The following is a 21,684-nucleotide window of genomic DNA, read 5'->3' as shown; positions in this document are numbered from 1 at the left end:
GTCCTGGCGTCGTGAGGGAGTTTGTTCCACCATTGGGGGGCCAGAGCAGCGAACAGTTTTGACTGGGCTGAGCGGGAACTGTACTTCCTCAGTGGTAGGGAGGCGAGCAGGCCAGAGGTGGATGAACGCAGTGCCCTTGTTTGGGTGTAGGGCCTGATCAGAGCCTGGAGGTACTGAGGTGCCGTTCCCCTCACAGCTCCGTAGGCAAGCACCATGGTCTTGTAGCGGATGCGAGCTTCAACTGGAAGCCAGTGGAGAGAGCAGAGGAGCGGGGTGACGTGAGAGAACTTGGGAAGGTTGAACACCAGACGGGCTGCGGCGTTCTGGATGAGTTGTAGGGGTAGTCTTCAAACAGTGTATGTCTGTTTCATTAGATCCTTACACAACTAAAAGCCACACCCTGTGGTTACTGACAGTGTACTGCCGGTCAGTTCACAACTCTGTTTAATGTAATCCTTACTGTGTGTATTTACAGCAGCATCCTGGTTCTTATCCTGAGTGGCTCAGTGGAATAAGACCAAGCCCTCATTGGTCAAAGGCCAGTTTGGAGGTTCAGGGTGATGATGTCATCAAAACAGTGGTAGTGAATGGTATCATCATCATACTCCATTACATTTCCAGGTGTGGGGAATTTGGGTAGAGAGGTGAGGTGACCAGAGTGAGCGAGCAATTCGAGGGCAGAGACAGACAATTATGTTTCCATGATAACACTGTTGACAGTGATAAGAAGGCCATGCATCCCAGAGTCAGTTGGCCTTGTTAGGGCCGTCATGGTGATTAATTATACAATTATAAGTGGGTCTCCTACTCATTCAAGGGTTTTTCTTTATTTTTACTATTTTCTACATTGTAGAATAATAGTGAAGACATCAAAACTATGAAATAACACATATGGATTCATGTAGTAATCAAAAAAAGTGTTAAACATATCAAAATATATTTTATATTTGAGATTCTTCGAAGTAGCTACCCTTTGACTTGATGACAGCGTTGCACACTCCTGGCATTCTCTCTACCAGATTCACCTGGAATGCTTTTCTTGAAGGAGTCTTGAAGGAGTTCCCACATATGCTGAGCACTTGTTGGCTGCTTTTCCTTCACTCGGTGGTCCGACTCATCCCAAACCATCTCAATTTGGTTGAGGTCAGGGGATTGTGGAGGCCAGGTCATCTGATACAGCACTCCATCACTCTCCTTCTTGGTAAAATAGCCCTTACAAAGTTTGGAGGTGTGTTGGGTCACTGTCCTGTTGAAAAACAAATGATAGTCCCACTAAACCCAAACTAGATAGGATGGCGTATCACTGCAGAATGCTGTGGTAGCCATGCTGGTTAAGTGTGCCTTGAATTCTAAATAAATCACAGACAGTGTCACCAGCAAAGTACCCCCACACCATAACACCATCTCCTCCATGCTTTACAGTAGGAAATACACATGCGGAGATCATCCGTTCACCCACACCGCATCTCACAAAGACATGGCAGTTGGATCCAAAAAATCTCCAATTTGGACAGATTTCCACCGGTCTAATGTCCATTGCTCATGTTTCTTGGCCCAAGCAAGTTTCTTCTTCTTTTGGTTGTCCTTTAGTAGTTGTTTCTTTGCAGCAATTCAACCACGAAGGCCTGATTCACATAGTCTCCTCTGAACAGTTGATGTTGAGCTGTATCTGTTACTTGAACCCTGTGAAGCATTTATTTGGGCTGTAATTTCTGAGGCTGGTAACTCTAATGAACTTATCCTCTGCAGCAGAGGTAACTCTGGGTCTTACATTCCTGTGGCAGTCCTCATGAGATCCAGTTTCATCCTAGCGCATGATGGTTTTTGCTACTACACTTCTTGAAATGTTGCATATTGACTGACCTTCGTGTCTTAAAGTAATGATGGACTGTCAATTCTCTATGCTTATTTGAGCTGTTCTTGCCATAATATGGATTTGGTCTTTTACCAGATAGGGCTATCTTCTGTATACCACCCCTACCTTGTCACAACACAACTGATTGGCTCAAATGCATTAAGGGAAGAAATTCCACAAATTTACTTTTAACAAGGCACACCTGTTAATTGAAATGCATTCCAGGTGACTACCTCATCCTTCAGGGCCTGAGCTACAGGCAGTTTGGTTAAGGTATGTAATTTTAGGTGAAAATTTTAAAAAGGGGCTAATCCTTAAGAGATTTTTGAATGACTACCTCATCTCTGTACCCCACACATACAATTATCTGTAAGGTCCCTCAGTCGGGCAGAGATTTTCAAACACAGATTCAACCACAAAGGGAGAAAAACAGACATTGAATTTCCCTTTGAGCGTGGTGAAGTTATTCATTACACTTTGGATGGTGTATCAATACACACAGTCACTACAAAGATAGGAAACCGCTCAGGGATTAACAATGAGGCCAATGGTGACTATAAAACAGTTACAGAGTTTAATGTCTGTGACAGTAGAAAACTGAGGATGGAGCAACCGCATTGTAATTACTCCACAATACTAACCTAATTGACAGAGTGAAAAGAAGGAAGCCTGTACAGAACACATATATTCCAAAACATGCATCCTGTTTGATACAAGGCACTAAAGTAATAACAATAAAAATGTGGCAAATAAATTAACTTTTTGTCCTGAATTAATACAAAGTATTATGTTTGGCGCAAATCCAGTACAACACATTACTGAGAATCCGAGAGGAAAACCTGGTTCAGTCTGCTTTCCACCAGACACTGGGGGAGATTAATTCACCTTTTAGCAGGGCCAAATCTACACCGGAGTTGCTTACCAAGAAGTCAGTGAATGTAACTGAGTGGCCAAGTTACAGTATAATTGTCACGCCCTGACCTTAGAGAGCCTTTTTATGTCTCTAGTTGGTTTGGTCAGGGTGTGATTTGGGTGGGCATTCTATTCTATGTGTTGTATTTCTTTCTGTTTGGCCGAGTGTGGTTCCCAATCAGAGGCAGCTGTCTATTGTTGTCTCTGATTGGGAATCATACTTAGGTAGCCTTTTCCCCATCTATGTTGTGGGATCTTATCCTTGTATTGTTGCTGTTGAGCCCTACAAGGCTGCACGTGACGGTGGTTCTCTTTTTCTTGTTATCAGTAAAGAATATGATTAACCTACCCCACGCTGCATCTTGGTCTAATTCCACGAAAGCCGATCAGTACAATAATAGGCAAATATTGTACAATCCAGGTGTGGAAAGGTCTCACTTACCCAGAAAGACTCACAGCCGCAATTGCTGCCAAAGGTGATTCTAACATGTGTTGACTCAGACTTATGTAAATTAGATATTTCTGTATTTCATTTTCAATAAATTTGCGTGGATCTGTTTCTACATCTGGATTGCTGGCTGTCTTGGGTTTTAGGCTGGGTTTCTGTACAGCACTTTTTTACATCGGCTGATGTAAAAAGGGCTTTATAAATCAATTTGATTGATAGTGAACCACATCAAGTTCCACTCTCGCTCTCTCTCTCTCTCTCTCTCTCTCTCTCTCTCTCTCTCTCTCTCTCTCTCTCTCTCTCTCTCTCTCTCTAGTGAACCATGGGAAATTTCCTAAGCAGGAGGACTTGCATGCGTTCGAGGAGGACAGCAGCAGTGGCAGTCTGTCTCCAGAGCAACACCACAGTGATGAGTCACAGGGGTCCGCATGCCTAAGTGCAGCACCAGCCCTCAATAGCCCTAAACAGGTAATAGTCCTTCTCCTCCCTCTTACCTCTTTCCTTACCAGACCCAAATAGGCCTATCGTCCTCTCATTTCCCCTCCATCTCTGTTTCCCTCTTCTTCTTGCTGCTTCTTCTCTTCATTATCCTCCTCCCTCTTGATAATGTATCATAACATAAACTATCCTCCATGAGTGCACACACTATGAACAAAAGGTGCACCAAAGCCTCCCCTATTCATTCACAAACATAACCAAGTAAGTTATATGGTGTATGTTAGTTATAGTTATATGGTATACATTTTGAGCTTAACAAACAAGAACCCTCTACCTGGACACACAGTCCCAAATGGCACCCTATTCCCTTTATAGTGTACTACTTTTGACCAGGGCTCATTGGGCACTATATAGGGAATAGGGTGCCATTTGAGATGTGTGCGCAGTCATCAGTCAAATGATTTGTTAAGGACATTGAATTGTTGTGATCTTATTGTCTGGATAAGAAACTGTTAAAAATGACAACCATATAGATCCATGCAACACAAAATCATGTAGCCTAATATGTGATGATGCTACTGCATATTACATATTGTATCTGGTTCAAAAAATAACCACAATAACAAGTTCAAAGTACAAGTAGAATTGTATTCATTTAATTTAAACGTATTCACAGTGCCGATACCATGCCCTCTGCTTTAGCTATAAGAATATATGTTGAGGATCAATAACTTTTTTACATTTATTTAACCTTTACTACACTGTAAAAAATGTTTTTGCATTTAAGTTAAAATAACTTTATTTAATCTATTCAAGTCAATTAAATGTGAAAAAATGTGTTGATTTGACAAATCATGTTAAGTTGACTTCAATTCAACAAAAGCTGTAAAAATAAAAATAAATTAGTTCAGTTAGCAAATAACAATTTGCTCAGTCAACTTTCAAATCAGAACTAATAAGTCAAACTAAAACAAGATCCTAGTTGTGCTGACGAAAAATGGCAAGTTATATATAATAACTACAAGTCATTACATTGTCTTAACTTGTGGCGGCAGGGTAGCCTAGTGTTTAAAGTGTTGGACTAGTAACCAAAAGGTTGCAAGTTTGAATCCCTGAGCTAACAAAGTACAAATCTGTTGTTCTGCCCCTGAACAGGCAGTTAACCCACTGTTCCTAGGCCGTCATTGAACACAAGAATTTGTTCTTAACTGACTTGCCTAGTTAAATAAAGCTAAAATAAATAAATAAAACTTACAAAATCAAGTTGAATCAGCTATTAACTATGTGTTCACTCAACTTTCAAATTAGATCCAATAAGTCAAATGAACTAAATAAAGACAACAGTTGTTTTGACTTTATACACACATGACTTTACTTACAAAATTAAGTTAAATCAGCTAAGACCTGTGTTTATTTATTTTATTTATTTCACCTTTATTTAACCAGGTAGGCAAGTTGAGAACAAGTTCTCATTTACAATTGCAACCTGGCCAAGATAAAGCAAAGCAAGTCATGTGTGTTTATAAATGTGTTTATAAAGCAAGTCAGAACCAATAAGTCAAATCAACAACACCAACATAACAGTTGTGTTTACTAAATATTTCAAGTTATGATAACTACAATGAATTACACTGTCTTAACTTACAAAATCAATTTGAATCCCCTAAGAACAATTTGTTCAGTCAACTTACAAAAAAAAAAGAAAGTTAAATAAACTAAAACAAGATCCCAGTTGTGTTGACAAAAAATGACATGTTATATTAAGTCATTACATTGTCTTTGCTGATTCAACTTGGTTTTATAAGTTATGAACTATGTGTTCCCTCAACTTTCAAATTAGATCCAATAAGTCAAATTAACTAAATGAAGACAAAAGTTGTCATGTCTTTAAATGTCAAGTCAGGATAACTACAAATCTGTACATTAACTAACTTAAAATTAATATGTGCTTATTTAACTTCTAAGTCAGAACCAAGAATCAAGAAGTAAAATCAGTGGTCTGTGCAACTGCCTCCGGTGCACATGTACTGGTGTGTGGGTTGGAGTCTGGGTTTGAACTTCTTAATTATAGCCCAAATAGTGCACCCATTGCTAGTGGAAGCCATTTTTTTTGTTGTGTGTTTTTGCCTTTCCACATTGTGATTGATGAAAAATGCCTTATTTTTAAATCCCAGTTAAAGGGAGCCATGGAAGGGCACAATAGAGTTCCTTTTTTCATACGTAAGAATCCCTATTGGGTGCCAACAATTGTTCCAATTGTCATTTTGTGGATGGTTTGTTTTAAATCGAATTTGATTGGTGCAACTTTGCTGGAGTGACTTCCCCCATATTCCTTGCAGCCAATAAATTCATTTTTTGTCTCTGAGGGCAAAAGTCACATGTAATATCTCATTTTCTCATTTCTGACACCACTGCAGCTAATGTTAAAGAATATGGAGCCACATAGCATGAACTGTGCCAATTGTATGGGTTATGGGTTCATTGTCACGCCCTGGTCTAAGTATTTTGTGTTTTCTTCATGTATTGGGTCAGGCCAGGGTGTGGCATAGAGTTTTTGTATTGTGGTGTGTTTTGTCTTGGGATTTTGGAATGTGTGTATAGTGGGATTGTAGCTTAGTGGGGTGTTCTAGGAGAGTCTATGGCTGTCTGAAGTGGTTCTCAATCAGAGGCAGGTGTTTACCGTTGTCTCTGATTGGGAACCATATTTAGGCAGCCATATTCTTTGGTTGTATTGTGGGTGATTGTCCTGTGTGTCTTGATGTCCTGGTTAGAGGTTAGTAGACACTTGTATAGGCTGTTTTCGGTTTTCGTTTCGTAGTGTTAGTGTGTTACGTTGGTTTATTAAAGATGAATCACAATAGACACGCTGCAGTTTGGTCCGACTCTCCTTCACCATTAGAAAGCCGTTACAGAATCACCCACCACAGGACCAAGCAGCGTGTCAACAGGCAGGAGCCACAGGAGAAGCAACAGAGGCAGCAGCAGCAGGAGCAGCAGCAGCTACAGTGGGAGAGATTGCACTACCTGGAGAAATGGACATGGGAGGAGGTACTGGACGGTAAAGGACCCTGGGATCAGCCTGGAGATTATTGTCGCCCCAAAGCCGAGCTGGAGGCAGCAAAAGCAGAGAGGCGGCATTATGAGGAGCTAGCACGGCAGAGCGGATGGAAGCCTGAGAGTCAGCCCCAAAAATTTCTTGGGGGGGGGCTCACAGGGAGTATGGCTACGCTAGGTAGGAGACCTACGCTAACTTCCTGTGGTTACCGGGGGCTAGAGAGACCGGGCAGGCACCTTGTTATGCAGTGGTGCGCACGGTCTCCCCAGTGCGGGTGCATAGCCCGGTGCGGTATATTCCAGCTCCTCGTATCGGCCGGGCTAGAGTGGGCATCGAGCCAGGTAAGGTTGGGCAGGCTCGGTGCTCAAGAGCTCCAGTGCGCCTGCACGGTCCGGTCTATCCAGTACCACCTCCACACCCCAGCCCTCCGGTAGCAGCTCCCCGCACCAGGCTTACTGTGCGTGTCCTCGGTTCATTACCACCAGTGCCAGCACCACGCATCAGGCCTACAGTGTGTCCCGCCTGTCCAGCGCTGCCGGAGCGTCCCGCCTGTCCGGCGCCGCTGCCGGAGTTCTCGCCTGTCCGGCGCCGCTGCCGGAGCCTCCCGCCTGTCCGGCGCCGCTGCCGGAGCCTCCCGCCTGTCCGGCGTCGCTGCCGGAGCGTCCCGCCTGTCCGGCGTCGCTGCCGGAGCGTCCCGCCTGTCCGGCGCCGCTGCCGGAGCCTCCCGCCTGTCCGGCGCCGCTGCCGGAGCCTCTCGCCTGTCCGGCGCTGTCAGAGCTACCGCCCCTCATGCCAGAGGCACCAGTACTCCTCTGTTCAGCGCAGCCAGAGCTGTCAGCCTGCATGAAGCATCCAGAGCTGTTAGTCTGCCCAGCGCCGTCTGAGCTACCCGTCTGCCCAGCGCAGTCTGAGCTACCCGTCTGCCCAGCGCCGTCTGAGCTACCCGTCTGCCCAGCGCCGTCTGAGCTACCCGTCTGCCCAGCGCCGTCTGAGCTACCCGTCTGCCCAGCGCCGCCAGTGCCGCCAGTCTGCCCAGAGCCGCCTGAGCTACCAGTCTGCCCAGCACCGCCAGTCTGCCCAGCATCGCCAGTCTGCCCAGTCTGCCCAGCGCCGCCAGTCTGCCCAGCGCCGCCAGTCTGCCCAGCGCCGCCAGTCTGCCCAGCGTCGCCAGTCTGCCCAGCGCCGCCAGTCTGCCCAGCGCAGTCTGAGCCACCCGTCTGCCCAGTGCCGCCAGTCTGCCCAGCGCCGCCTGAGCTACCAGTCTGCCCAGCGCCGCCAGTCTGCCCAGCGCCACCAGTGCCGCCAGTCTGCCAGGATCAGTTAGATCCGCCATTCAGCCAGGATCCGCCAGTGTGCCAGGATCCGCCAGTCAGCAAGGATCCGCCAGTCAGCCAGGATCTGCCAGATCCGCTAGTCAGCCAGGATCCGCCAGTCGGCCAGGATCTGCCAGATCCGCTAGTCAGCCAGGATCCGCCAGTCGGCCAGGATCAGCCAGGATCCGCCAGTCAGCCAGGATCTGCCAGATCCGCTAGTCAGCCAGGATCCGCCAGATCCGCCAGGATCCGCCAGATCCGCCAGGATCTGCCAGATCCGCCAGTCAGCCAGGATCCGCCAGTCAGCCAGGATCTGTCGGAACCACCAGCCAGCCAGGATCTGGTAGATCCATTAACCTGCCTGAGCTTTCTCTCACTCCCGAGCTTCCTCTCACTCCCGAGCTTCCTCTCACTCCCGAGCTTCCTCTCACTCCCGAGCTTCCTCTCACTCCCGAGCTTCCTCTCACTCCCGAGCTTCCTCTCACTCCCGAGCTTCCTCTCACTCCCGAGCTTCCTCTCACTCCCGAGCTTCCCCTCAGTCCCGAGCTGCCTCAGTCCCGAGCTGCCCCTCAGTCCCGATCTGCTCCTCAATCCAGTGGGTTTCTGGGTGAGGACTACTAGGCCATGGTCGGCGGCGAGGGTGGACTATCCAGGGACGCGAGGAGAGGGGACTAAGACATTAATTGAGTGGGGTCCACGTCCCGCGCCGGAACCGCCACCATGGACAGACGCCCACCCGGACCCTCCCTATTTGTTTTGAGGTGCGTTCGGGAGTCCGCACCTTAGGGGGGGGGGGTTCTGTCACGCCCTGGTCTAAGTATTTTGTGTTTTCTTCATGTATTGGGTCAGGCCAGGGTGTGGCATAGAGTTTTTGTATTGTGGTGTGTTTTGTCTTGGGATTTTGGAATGTGTGTATAGTGGGATTGTAGCTTAGTGGGGTGTTCTAGGAGAGTCTATGGCTGTCTGAAGTGGTTCTCAATCAGAGGCAGGTGTTTACCGTTGTCTCTGATTAGGAACCATATTTAGGCAGCCATATTCTTTGGTTGTATTGTGGGTGATTGTCCTATGTGTCTTGATGTCCTGGTTAGAGGTTAGTAGACACTTGTATAGGCTGTTTTCGTTTTTCGTTTTGTAGTGTTAGTGTTTTGTTGTGTGTTACGTTGGTTTATTAAAGATGAATCACAATAGACACGCTGCAGTTTGGTCCGACTCTCCTTCACCATTAGAAAGCCATTACATTCATATTGTGTTAGCTGAGAGTTACAGGTTTTTACTGCATGAAGGTCTACACGTGTAAGCTGCTTGCTTAGTAAGTAGGCATATTGCTTATTCCTGTCAGACTAACTGTTAGTCGCTCTGGATAAGGGTGTTGATTGATAGGGGATATTGATCAAACTTAGTTTTCAGTGGTAATTTATAGGCAGCGGCGCATTTCAGGAAGCGGATTGATCAAGACCACGCTTCGGCAACTCCTATACTGCATTCAACGTCTTTCCAAGCAGGAGTGAGTAGCTTGGCAAAATGTGTTTATAAAAATAATGACAACTTTTCAGCACAAGAATAGCAAGGACATTAGCCACTGTGTTACATGCTAGCTAGCTGGTTAGCACCACACACACCATGTTAAAATGGTAATTTGGTTAAATTAAGAAAGAAAATCAGATGTTTGGCAAATAGTATTTTACTATATCAGTTAAAATCAGATTACTTGTGCAATTCTGCTATGTGTACTGTAGTATAATTGCAGCTAAGCTTGCTGTTATCGTGCTGTTAAATAGCACCTCTCTAGCTAGCAGCACACATGGCGCCAACTGACTAACTAACTAACTTGTCATTTGTTTGATAACCTGCATAACAGTAGCTAGCTACAAAAGCCAACTGTAGCTATGCTTATAGTTATAATTACTATTAGATTGGGTGGTAATGCCCTGTTATCAGTTTATTTTACTATTGTGGTTATATTCAGTGACTTGCTCGTCAAAAATCGAAAAGTCAAGCTAGTCAAAAATCAGATATCAAACATCAAACAATAGCATGGTTGTGCTGCCATCCTGTTAGAAGGTAATATATTATTTTATTACAATGGTTAACCTTTCAGGGCCACATGATCCCCTTTGGGATCAAGCCCCACCCCCCCTGAGCTGTAATGTGGCGCAGGGAACGCAAGAAATAATCCTAAAAATATTTAACCCCCACAGAATCGCTTGAAAAATGGCTCAAATGAAAGTTATTTATCTACCCAGCAAGTCAGATTTCTAAAATGTTTTACGGCGAAAACATAGCACATTTATGTCCAACCACCACTGCATACATACCTCATTAGCTTAGCCAAGTAGGAAAAAATATGCAATCAACAAACGCAGGATTAAAAGAAAAATCATTTCACTAACCTTTTGAAATCTTCATCAGATGACAGTAATATAACATGTTACACAGTACATTCATTTTTTTTTCAATAATATGCAATATATATCCATAAATCTCTGTTTACAATTATGCATCGTTCAAAAAATGCATGTTTTACATATGTATGGCAAGATAAACTTCTTCTAAATGCAATTGCTATGTTACAATTATTTTTAACGTTACATTTGGCGTTTACTAGGCTATAATAGAGAGTCGGCGCTCTCATTTAGCATGCTGACTCCTCTATCATGGAGTCGACAGAAACCCAAAATGAAGACGTAAATATTCCCTTACCATGGCTGTTCTTGCTTCAGAAGACGTGGAAGGGTTAATACTCACCAAGTTAGCGTTCAGTTTTCAAGTCTGTCTTTCCGTTCTCAAACTAGACACTTTTCGGTCGAAATGTATGCAAATTTCAAGTGGATGCGCACCAAAACGTCGAAAGTATACATTATATTTCGAGTAAACTTGTCAAACTATGTTTATAATTAAGCCTTAGCATGTTATAAAGGTCTACAGCAATCGTGAGGGCGAACAGATTAGCACACGTTGTTCAGTCTGTCCTGGGAGAAAGAGAGAAATTTCCCATCTACCATTGGTGAAACTTTTTTTTTGCGTCACCGGGACGTTTGGTCACGCTGAACGTCTCGTGAGCGCGCGATTCTCACAGTTACACGCCTCATCGAAAGCAGGCTTCACGCTGAAGACATAGAAAGTGTTTCCATGGTTATAGCTGTTTGGGAAGTGTGTATACGATGACGTCAAAGTGATGGCAACTTTTCCCATTACAAGAGAGACTTTGGGAGAATGCATGCCCTGAGACTTCTGCTTTAGCTAGAGACAAAATTTTAACGGTTTTATAAGCTTTAGAGTTTCCTATTCGATAACAATTTTTAATTGCATATATTAGCAACTTTTGACAAAAATTTATCATGGTTTATATGGGTGCCGAATTCCTCCAGAAGGGGCAGTAATTCAGGCCTGTCCCTATGTTAAGGTGGATTTTCATTGTGTTCCATGGTATTATTCGCCCCCTAGTGGAGCTTTCTGGTACTTAGAAAGACTGTACGCAAACAAGAAGTAGAGAATTTGTTCTGCACGCTTAGAAGCAGCTAAAAACAACGCTACGGTGCAGGTCTTTTAGTGTAGTTATTTCTTGTTACTCTTCAGCCTCGGAAAATATTTGTTTAAGTTCAATTGAAGCATTTAGCTAGTGATGATAATCTTGTTATTGATGGAGTTGCTTACATATCAATGTTAGTTGGTTGCATTTACTCACACAAATTGCAATGCCTTTCATGTATGCCGTTAGCTGTAATACTTTGCTCATGTGTCATGCAAACTAATTGTAAAATATACAATACTGTAGTTTTGTTACTGTTTTCTAGTGTAACATGCTTTGTTATTCTACAGAGATGGTTGTACATTATTAGAGTAATGAAAGGAGTTAGCCAATTACCATATAAGTAACAATTAGCTATATGGTTTGGCATCATGCCAGATGCATGGTACCTTAGCACGTGCTTTGTATTTATGCAACTTCAAATGTATAATGTACAGCTATAGTATGTCGGTGTGAATTGAATAATAAAGTATATTCTTTTCTGTATTTTGCAGTTTCACAACAAACGTTTTGAACATATTCATTCAAGAAAAGTCACGCCTTGGGAGTTTTATTGAAGACTTAGTTTTTAGCTATCTGTCTAGTTTTGCATGGGAAAGCAATTCAAGGGCAGAATAATGGTATTATTTCACTCTAATAGCTACTATAAATTGGACAGTGCAGTAAGATTAACAAGAATTTAAGCTTTTTGCCAGTATCAGATATGTCTATGTCCTGGAAAATGTTCTTGTTACTTACAACCTCATGCTAATCGCATTAGCCTACATTAGTTCAAGCGTTCCATGGAAGGGACACCGATCCCAAAGAAGATTTATAGGGTTTTTTAACAAGTGTTTGAGTTTATTGGCTAATTGGCTATTTTGCTTGATGGCCTTTAGTGCCCAGGCTGATTGTTTTGGTGCACTGGCAGATTAATCACCCCTTAAGACATAGTGGCCTTGTCCCTAAAATTCATTTCCTGGTATGTTGTGTTCTTCAAACAGGTTGCTCTGGAATTCATGAGACTGGTATCTGTGGACCTCAAGAAGATATTTTATGAAGGCCTGGACAGTCATCTTTCCAAGCTCCTTGAATTCTACCGGGGCAAGACCGATGGAGGGATGGAGCTAAAACACCTTTTTGACAAAGACATAGGTTCCATTATATTCACATTAAAGTATTTTGTAAATGTATTACCTACGTTTTGCTGTATTGATAATTGCTACTTTTTTAAATACACATCAATATTGGGGGTGAGACCTTAATATTGACAACTACATTAACAATGTTGTAAAACATCCAATCAAAGGAAGAGAGAGGCTGTGCTCCGAGGATTGCCATACTTCCTGCGAGAAGACCCTATAATTTTTTTTTAAAGATGTGAGGCATACAACTCTAACGTTCAATGGGGTCAAGTTGAATGTCTGTCACCATCTGAAGTGATTGTAGCACACAGGCCAAATCAAATGTGAACCAACTACAGTATATAAGGGCATCTCTTTTAGCAATGTTTTAGATGTTTTACTTTTACTCCCTTGCTAGACATTCAATTGAGAATAGTGATTTAGCATGCTTTTTGTCCAGAAGAAACTAAGTCTTTATCTTGGACAACTTCATCTTGGACTGCAAAGCAAAAATCAGGACCATACATTAAACACAATACTAGGTTTGGGCGATAATACCTAACTACCATGTAAACTACTATTGATAGCTGTTGTCGACGGTTGTTAAATGTAAGTATGCGCAGGTTTTTGGATATTTAAATGTATTAGACATCCCGTGTGTCTCCAGCACACAATACTGCTGTGCCCTTAGTGATATGTCAAATTACCCATTACACAATTAACAGAATTAAAGTGGCACTGTGAGGAATTCCAAATTCTATACCAAAGCTGTAAAAATATGTATTATTGATGGGACAATTAATCCCTACACCATGCAGTGCTGATTTTGCCATTTGAACAAGAATTGCAATCCGTTTTGCTTCAACATTGTTTGTCAGTGGGCTCGCTCCGGTCCGTCTTCAATATAAACTTAGCATTTTAGGCTATACTTTTGTGTAACAAACGAATTGCTTAATGTAGGGAATCATTGTCCTATTTTTAACATTTCTAGAGAGATAGTTTTTGCAGCTTTTGTAAGCTGGTCATTTAAAAAGAAAGTAGAGGTGGAATTCTACATAGTGCACCTTTTAATATAATGAATGTTGTAGATTGCTAAAACAGCACTGAATGATGCTTTACATGGTTTTTTCCCTTAGGGTAGCCTAGTGGTTAGAGTGTTGGACTAGTAACCGGAAGTTCAAACCCCCGAGCTGACAAGGTACAAACCTGCCATTCTGCCCCTGAACAGGCAGTTAACCCACTGCTCCTAGGCCGTCATTAAAAATAAGAATTTGTTCTTAACTGACTTGCCTAGTTAAATAAAGTTACAATGTAAAAAAATTCAGTGTTGAATGAACGTAGGCCTTTGCGGCGTTATAGCAGACAATCCAAAAATTTGAGAAAATAGGAAAATAACAGACATGTTTTACCTCAACTAAGAACACATTATTTCTAGACCTGGGAGCAATCATGGTTAACTGACGTGCTTGAGGACCATGCTTGTTTACTGGCGCAACGCTCTTGACCACTAGGCTACCTGCCACCCCACTTGCCTGCATCAATATGCAACAGTACATTTGCTGACATTTCCACAGAAAAAAATGTATTGTAGGATGTTTTGTAGGGCAATGGCTTTATTCTTTGCCTCTTTTTGTTCTGTTTTTCAGAAGACCACTGATTCTGAGGAAGTCACCCATGGATTGAAAATACACTTGTCGTTGTGGTTGGAGCTGCAGCAGATGACCCAATGCCAGCTGACAATGTGGACGTTGCCCTTGTGATAGAAGAGCAGGTGATCATACATGAGCTTCACAATGTCCCAAATGCCTTTGCCACTTTGATTGGACTTCTTTATTGTCTGAACATGGGTTACCCAAAAATGTTTGAGGTAGTTCAGAAAATATTCTTGAAGATCTTGGTGCAGAAAACTACAGCAGAAGTGCATGGGCTGAAGAACCGTCTTCGTTATTTCACCTAATTGGTGTGTTTTTTTTGTTTTTTTTCGCAGTAGTTGAGTTAATTCCGAGGACAATGATGCTGTTATTTGCCTAAATCTTACAAATCTCAATTTTGGGAAGACTTAAGTTACCCTATTTTTACGTGTGAACTTCAGTCTACAAACTACAACTGTCTTTTGTTAGAGACCATTGATTTGCTATCATCTCTTCCCATTAACTACAGTGCATTCTGAAAATGTTTACAGCATGTTATAGAATTTCTTTTCACAGTCAACACCCACTTCTCTTAGAAATCATTGTGAAGGCTGTCTTTGCTCAGTGTTTGAATTATTAATTACCGTGCCATAAAACCATGCTTTAACGGTGCCATTTACAAATGTGTATGGGTTTATTGGACAGTGGAATAAATAAAACTTTGACAAAACATTTTATCTTAATTTTTTCTTTTTTAAAATCTTCCCTGATATTGGTTAAAATACCAATTAGTGACAGCAGAATTTGGCTGCCCGTTTAAATGCACCCAAAGACATTAATCTAAAAATATGCGTTAGATTTATTTTTAATAACAATAAAAATGCATTCTAGGGAACGATACATTGTTGCAAATGTATTTGTTAATACATAGTGTAATAAATGTTCTGAAATACACAAAAGGACTATTTTGTCATTACAAGCTAGATAGAATGAATTGATTTCAATGTAAGTTGTTGAATCGATCAATGTCCTCTTGATAGTAAAACAATCATTGTAAATATTAAGTCATTTTAAAATGGAGATAAGCTTTACTAAATCTGAACTTTGTTCAACTGTACATGCGGGGTTATATTAAGTTTACAATTTGTATTAGTCAGTCATTTTGTTGAGTTAAAACAGTGGTTCTCAACCTGCAGCCTATGGCAATCTTGTCTGTCATTAATAGTATAGTTATTTATTTGTGTGTGGCCTGCTTGACTTGCTCGTAGCCACAGTCTAGCGCCACCAGCCAAACAGGTTGAGAACTATGTGTTACAATAACTCAGTATGACGTAGGCTTGACTCTTTTTTAAAATGTGACATTCAATTAGATAACTCACACTTTAATGTTGTTTCAACTTGTTATTTCCAGTCATCTAGTTGCGTGGCCTTTTTCAAGCTCAGAGCACTTAACATGTCACGTTATCCTTGCATAGACCATTTTGTTATGTAAACTTTAAATGTAGTTACGACAACTATTACTAGTTACAGTAACTTAATTGAAAGTTGACTTAACAAAATGTGAAATTGGCAACAATAATGTAGATTTAGTTATTAGAATTCCACATTTATTGTTAACATAAAAGGTTTAAGTTGATTCAAATAATAATATTAAATTAACAATTTACAAACATCAAATTAACAATCTATTGTTAGTCAAAATAAATGTAATCAAAGCGAGGATACCGTGAAATGTGAAGTACTCTGAGCTTGAAAAAGGCCACTGGAAATAATAAATTGAAACAAAAAATATTTTTTTTACAGTTATGTAAGTCAGTTAAGAACAAATTCTTATTTACAATGACAGCCTACCCCGACCAAACCCTCCGCTAACCCAGACGAAGCTGGGCCAATTGTGCGCCTCCATATGGGACTCCAGATCACAGCCGGTCGTGACAAAGCCCGGGATTGAACCACTGCGCCACTCGGTCTACATTCCTACTTATATGCTATATTTCTATATATATATATATATATATATATATATATATATATATATATATATATATATATATATATATGTATATATATATATATATACATATACACACATACACATTCCTGCACAATGCTTGCTTTGAAGAAGTAGTCTCGTTTTAAGGATATCCTTGTCTGGAACTGGGACAGACTCGATTCAAAGGAGTGCATTACTGTGTTGAAGCACCATTCAACCCTATTCTGCTTCACCAGATTTACAATTACATGTAATGAACACTAGGGGGCAATGGTACTGTATTGTAATGTATGGCCCAGTCCAGGAACCACGAAGACCCTAGTTCCCTAGCCCCTTGCCCTGACCACCTAGGCACTTTTAACAGCAGACTTAGCCTATCAGAGGGCAAGGTAGAGCTGCAACCATATTGTATATGGTATCTTATTTCTAAACTGTCCTAAATTAAGGAGAAGATACTGTAGCTGGTGTACTTGTTCATTGTCACTTCAACATTATGTGTGTGTGCTTAATCTCCCTTTCCCATTCGCTTTGTCTCTCTCTGTCTATGTCTGACTTTCTGTTTGCCTGTCAGTCCACATTTACAGTACCAGTCAAAAGTTTGGACACACCTACTCCTTCAAGGGTTTTTCTTAGTTTTGCACTATTTTCTACATTGTAGAATAATAGTGAAGAAATCAAAACTATGAAATAACATCTATGGAATCAAGTAGTAACCAAAAAAGTGTTAAACAAATCAAAATATATTTTATGTTTGAGATTCTTCAAAGTAGCCACCCTTTGCCTTGATGACAGCTTTGCACACTCTTGGCATCCTCTCAACCAGCTTCGCCTGGAATGCTTTTCCAACAGTCTTGAAGGAGTTCCCATAAATGCTGAACACTTGATGGCTGCTTTTCCTTCATTCTGCGGTCCAACTCATCCGAAAACCATCTCAATTGGGTTGAGGTTGGGTGATTTTGGAGGCCAGGTCATCTGATACAGCACTCCATCACTTTTCTCCTTGGTCAAATAGCCCTCACACAGCCTGGAGCCACACATGAGATCATCCATTCACCTACTCTGCGTTTCACAAAGACATGGCGGTTGGAACCAAAAATGACAAATTTGGACCATCAGACCAAAGGACAGATTTCCACCCGTCTAATGTCCATTGCTCGTGTTTCTTGAACCAAGCAAGTCTCTTCTTATTGGTGTCCTTTAGTAGTGGTTTCTTTGCAGCAATTTGATCATGAAGGCCTGATTCACAAAGTCTCCTCTGAACAGTTGATGTTGAGATGTATCTGTTACTTGAACTCTGTGAAGCATTTATTTGGGCTGCATTTTCTTAGGCTGGTAACTGTAATGAACGTATTCTCTGTAGCAAAGGTAACTCTGGGTCTTCCTTTCCTGTGGTGGTCCTCATGATAGCCAGATTCATCATAGTGCTTGATGGTTTTTGCGACTCCGCTTTAAGAAACTTTCAAAGTTCTTGAAGTGTTCCATATTGACTGACCTTCATGTCTTAAAGTAATGATGGACTGTCATTTTACTTTGCTTATTTGACTTGGTCTTTTCCCAAATAGGGCTATCTTCTGTATGCCCCCACCACCTTGTCACAACACAACTGATTGGCTTAAAAGCATTAAGCAGGAAAGAAATTCCACAAAATAACTTTTAACAAGGCACACCTGTTAGTTGAAGTGCATTCCAGGTGACTACCTCATGAAGCTGGTTGAGAGAATGCCAAGGCAAATGAGAATACCCGGGCAACTGGTGGCTACTTTGAAAAATCTCATATAAAATATGTTTTTATTTGTTTAACACTTTTTTGATTACTACATGATTCCATTCACATTTTTGATGTCTTCACTATTATTCTACAATGCAGAAAATAGTAAAAATGAAGAAAAACCTTGAATGAGTAGGTGTGTCCAAACTTTTGAATGGTAATGTCTGTCTGCCTGCCTGCCTCTCTCTCTCTCTCTCTCTCCCTTGCTCTCGTTGGTGCTCATATCAAAATCCTCCCTCCATCCTCCTCCTTCCTCCTGCCTCTCTCTCCTCCCCCTCTCAGGGCTTGGTCCCATGTGTGATGTTGGCCCAGTCAGGGAAAGTGCTGAGCTGGAACATTGCGTCTCCCCAGGTGTTGATGCCCATGTTGATGGTCAGGATCCCGATCATGTTCAGCATGAAGCCTGCCTTCACCTGGACAACACAACAACACAAATTCAGGGTATACAGTAAACACTGTTGTATCTGAATGTGTAATAACATAATATATGCCTTTTAGCTGACACTTTAATCCAAAGCGATTTACAGTAGTCTGTGCATACTTTTCAGTGTATGTGACCCCAGTGGGAATTGAACCTAATATGTTGGTGTTGCAACACTATGTTACCATCTGAGCAACACAAAACCACTACTATGGTTGTGTGTCTGTGTCTATCCATTTGTGTGTGTGCACTTATGCACCTGTGTGTGTGCATGTGTTGGGTCTCACCATGTCCATGACTTTGAGATTTCCATAGGAGAAGACGATGGCATTGGGAGGTGTTGCCACAGGCAACATGAATGCCAACGAGGCACAGATGGTGCAGGGCAGCATCACGTACAGAGGATGCAGCTTAATAGCTGTGGCCTGATGGGAAGTAGAAAGGAACACACCAAGTCAGTCAACACACTTGGACATGTGTATGAGAGAGACAGTCAGAGAGAGGGAGTGTGTGTGTGTATGCAAATGTGCATGCATGCATACGTGCATTATTGTGTGTGTGCGTTCGTTCGTGCATGAGTGCGCATGTGTATGTTTGTGTGTGTGGTTACCATAGAGGCCAGTATGGGCAGGAACAGTGTGGTAGTAGCTGTGTTGCTGGAGCACTCAGTGAAGGTCCCCACCAACAGACAGAGTAGCAGAGAGATACCGAAGGGAGGAATGGACTGTAGAGGAGCTAGACTCTCACCCAGCCATTGAGACAGACCAGATGCCTAGAGAAACAGATGGGGTGGGCGAGATGAGGGGGGTGAGTGGAGGTGAGAGCGAGAGAGACAAGATACAGGGAATTTTGAACTAGATGCCTGCACACAAACCTCGCTACCGCTGGCCAAAGCAAAACCTCCTCCCAGCAATAGGATGATATTCCAGGGCATGCGTTCGTGGACCACATGCCAGTTCAACAGAGCAGCTGGGGCCTTTTGCTTCTTCTTGCCTGGAGAGTGGGAGGGGAGTAAGAGAAGGAATAAGTGAAGTTAACATTAACAATGCAAATTAAAGGCCTATCTCTTCATTAGAGAGTGAAACTGAACTTTGTCTCATTGAGTCTTCTTAACTGAAAAGAATCTGCAGACAAAGATACAGTTGAAGTCGTTTACATACACCTTAGCCAAATACATTTACATTTAAGCTCAGTTTTTCACAATTCCTGACATTTAATCCTAGTAAAAATTCCATGTCTTACGTCAGTTAGGATCACCACTTTATTTTAAGAACGTGAAAAGTCAGAAACATAGTGTAGATTGATTTATTTCAGCTTTTATTTCTTTGATCACATTCCCAGTGGGTCAGAAGTTTACAAACACTCAATTAGTATTTGGTAGCATAGCCTTTAAATTGTTTAACTTGGATCAAACGATTCGGGTAGCCTTCCACAAGCCTCCCACAATAAGTTAGGTGAATTTTGGCCAATTCCTCCTGACAGAGCTGGTGTAACTGAGTCAGGTTTGTAGGCCTCCTTGCTCGCACATGCTTTTTCAGTTCTGCCCACATATTTTCAGTTCTGCCCACATATTTTTAGCCTATCAGAAGCTTCTAAAGCCATGAAATCATTTTCTGGAATTTTCCAATTTTAACGGCAGTCAACTTAGTGTATGTAAACTTCTGACCCACTGGAATTGTTTTCAGTGAATTATAATTTAAATAATCTGTCTGTAAACAATTGTTGGAAAAACTACTTGTGTCATGCACAAAGTAGATGTCCTAACCGACTTTCCAAAACTATAGTTTGTCAACAAGAAATTTGTGTGGTTAAAAAATGAGTTTAAATGACTCCAACCTAAGTGTATGTAATATTCAGAATTCAACTGTATTTGTTATTGTGTCTCTTTCATTGAACCCCCCCTCACCTTCCTCCCCAGCCTCTCCATCCTCTTCCTCAGCACTCCCACAGCAGAACGGCCGTGAGGGGATAATGAAGAAGAGCGTGGACATGAAGATGGCAACTGTCCCGTCTGTCACAAACCTGAAGGACACAACACAGCGAAAGAGTTTAGAATTCAGTTAGAAGAACAGACATTCACATTTTATTGGTGTGTGTTTGTGTGTGCGTGCATGCATCTGACTGCATGCCTGCCTGTGCCAGCCTGTGTGCATGAATGTATCTGTATGTGTGTGCTACTCACGCTCCATCCTTGTTAAACAGTACAGTGGCCCAGCCTGGCATGAAGCCTGGTTCTCTGGTGAACCACATCACCACGAGCAGGACAAAGATGGTCAGCACAGCCCCCTCGGCGAAGGTCATGCTCCCCAGCTTCCTGTACTCCTCCTTCATCACTGCGAACGCCTCCTTGTCTCCCTCGTTCTTCTTCCCGCAGCCAAATGACTTCTTCATGCTGTCAACGACACACACGGACAAGGAGTGAGACCTCACAGAATCAATTCATATTAAACTTAATTGAATTAGGAGCTATTAGTTAGAAGTAATGTAGCATGTTCAGTGGCTTCTGTTAAAGTGATGTTTCACCGCTGCGCTTTCGATGTACATGTCCATTAATTTGTTATTTAAAAAAAAGTAGAGAATTGCATCACTACACAGAAATACCAGTGTTTCCTCTGTTAATTGTCCTCATTATTAGGACTATGATTTACTCCTCATATTGTAGCATACAATATGTGTCTCCACACACCTAGGCTATTGATGGATTCAAGACAACGTTGTTTTCATTGATTTCAGATAATCAGTTTGTCAGCCTGACTTTTTGATCATTTGTGCTTTCAAGACAAGAAAAAAAATGAGGTCGAATCATGACGTCAGTGATCTTCAGGTCGGAACTTTGGGCATTTAGAAAGAGGCCAGGGTTCCCCACTTGAAATTCTGAGTTGGCTGACCATTCAAACATATTTTCCCAGTCGGAGATCGTTTTTTCCCGATTTCCCAGTTGTTGAACGCACTGAAGTTGGAAGTCTGAGATTTCCTAGCTCTGAGTTCCCAGTTTTGAACATGACATTAAAAAGATTATGCCTATGTCTCCAATCACGTAAAATGACATAGAATTGCATAAAATACATTTATAAAAGGCAACAAAAAAATCCCATGTGTGCAACTTCTGTAAGTGCCTCTACTCTACTGCTCTATACCATTTCGCAAATGTGATGATATGCATGCAATGCTTTACTACCAAGGTAAAAAATAATTCTCATGTTTTCCAGTCCCCAGGT

At 42.0% G+C, this 21,684-nt stretch overlaps 1 protein-coding gene across 1 annotated transcript in view; it reads right to left on the bottom strand.

Annotated features, from left to right (window-relative positions):
• Positions 1-14,954: 14,954 nt before the first annotated feature.
• Positions 14,955-21,684, bottom strand: part of LOC115106817 (solute carrier family 13 member 2-like) — a 60,095-nt gene continuing 53,365 nt past the window's right edge. Inside the window, exons 7-12 of the mRNA XM_029629930.2 lie at positions 20,649-20,858; positions 20,373-20,488; positions 19,341-19,459; positions 19,077-19,238; positions 18,754-18,891; positions 14,955-18,458 (exon numbers count right to left, since the gene is read on the bottom strand). Coding sequence (XP_029485790.2) covers positions 18,324-18,458; positions 18,754-18,891; positions 19,077-19,238; positions 19,341-19,459; positions 20,373-20,488; positions 20,649-20,858 — 880 coding nt within the window. The 3' untranslated portion in view covers positions 14,955-18,323. The remainder of the gene's footprint in view (positions 18,459-18,753; positions 18,892-19,076; positions 19,239-19,340; positions 19,460-20,372; positions 20,489-20,648; positions 20,859-21,684) is intronic.

This window comes from Oncorhynchus nerka, linkage group LG23 (genome assembly GCF_034236695.1).
Source record: "Oncorhynchus nerka isolate Pitt River linkage group LG23, Oner_Uvic_2.0, whole genome shotgun sequence".
Classification (NCBI taxonomy): Eukaryota; Metazoa; Chordata; class Actinopteri; order Salmoniformes; family Salmonidae; genus Oncorhynchus; species Oncorhynchus nerka.
This window is presented reverse-complemented; position numbering and strand designations above follow the sequence as displayed.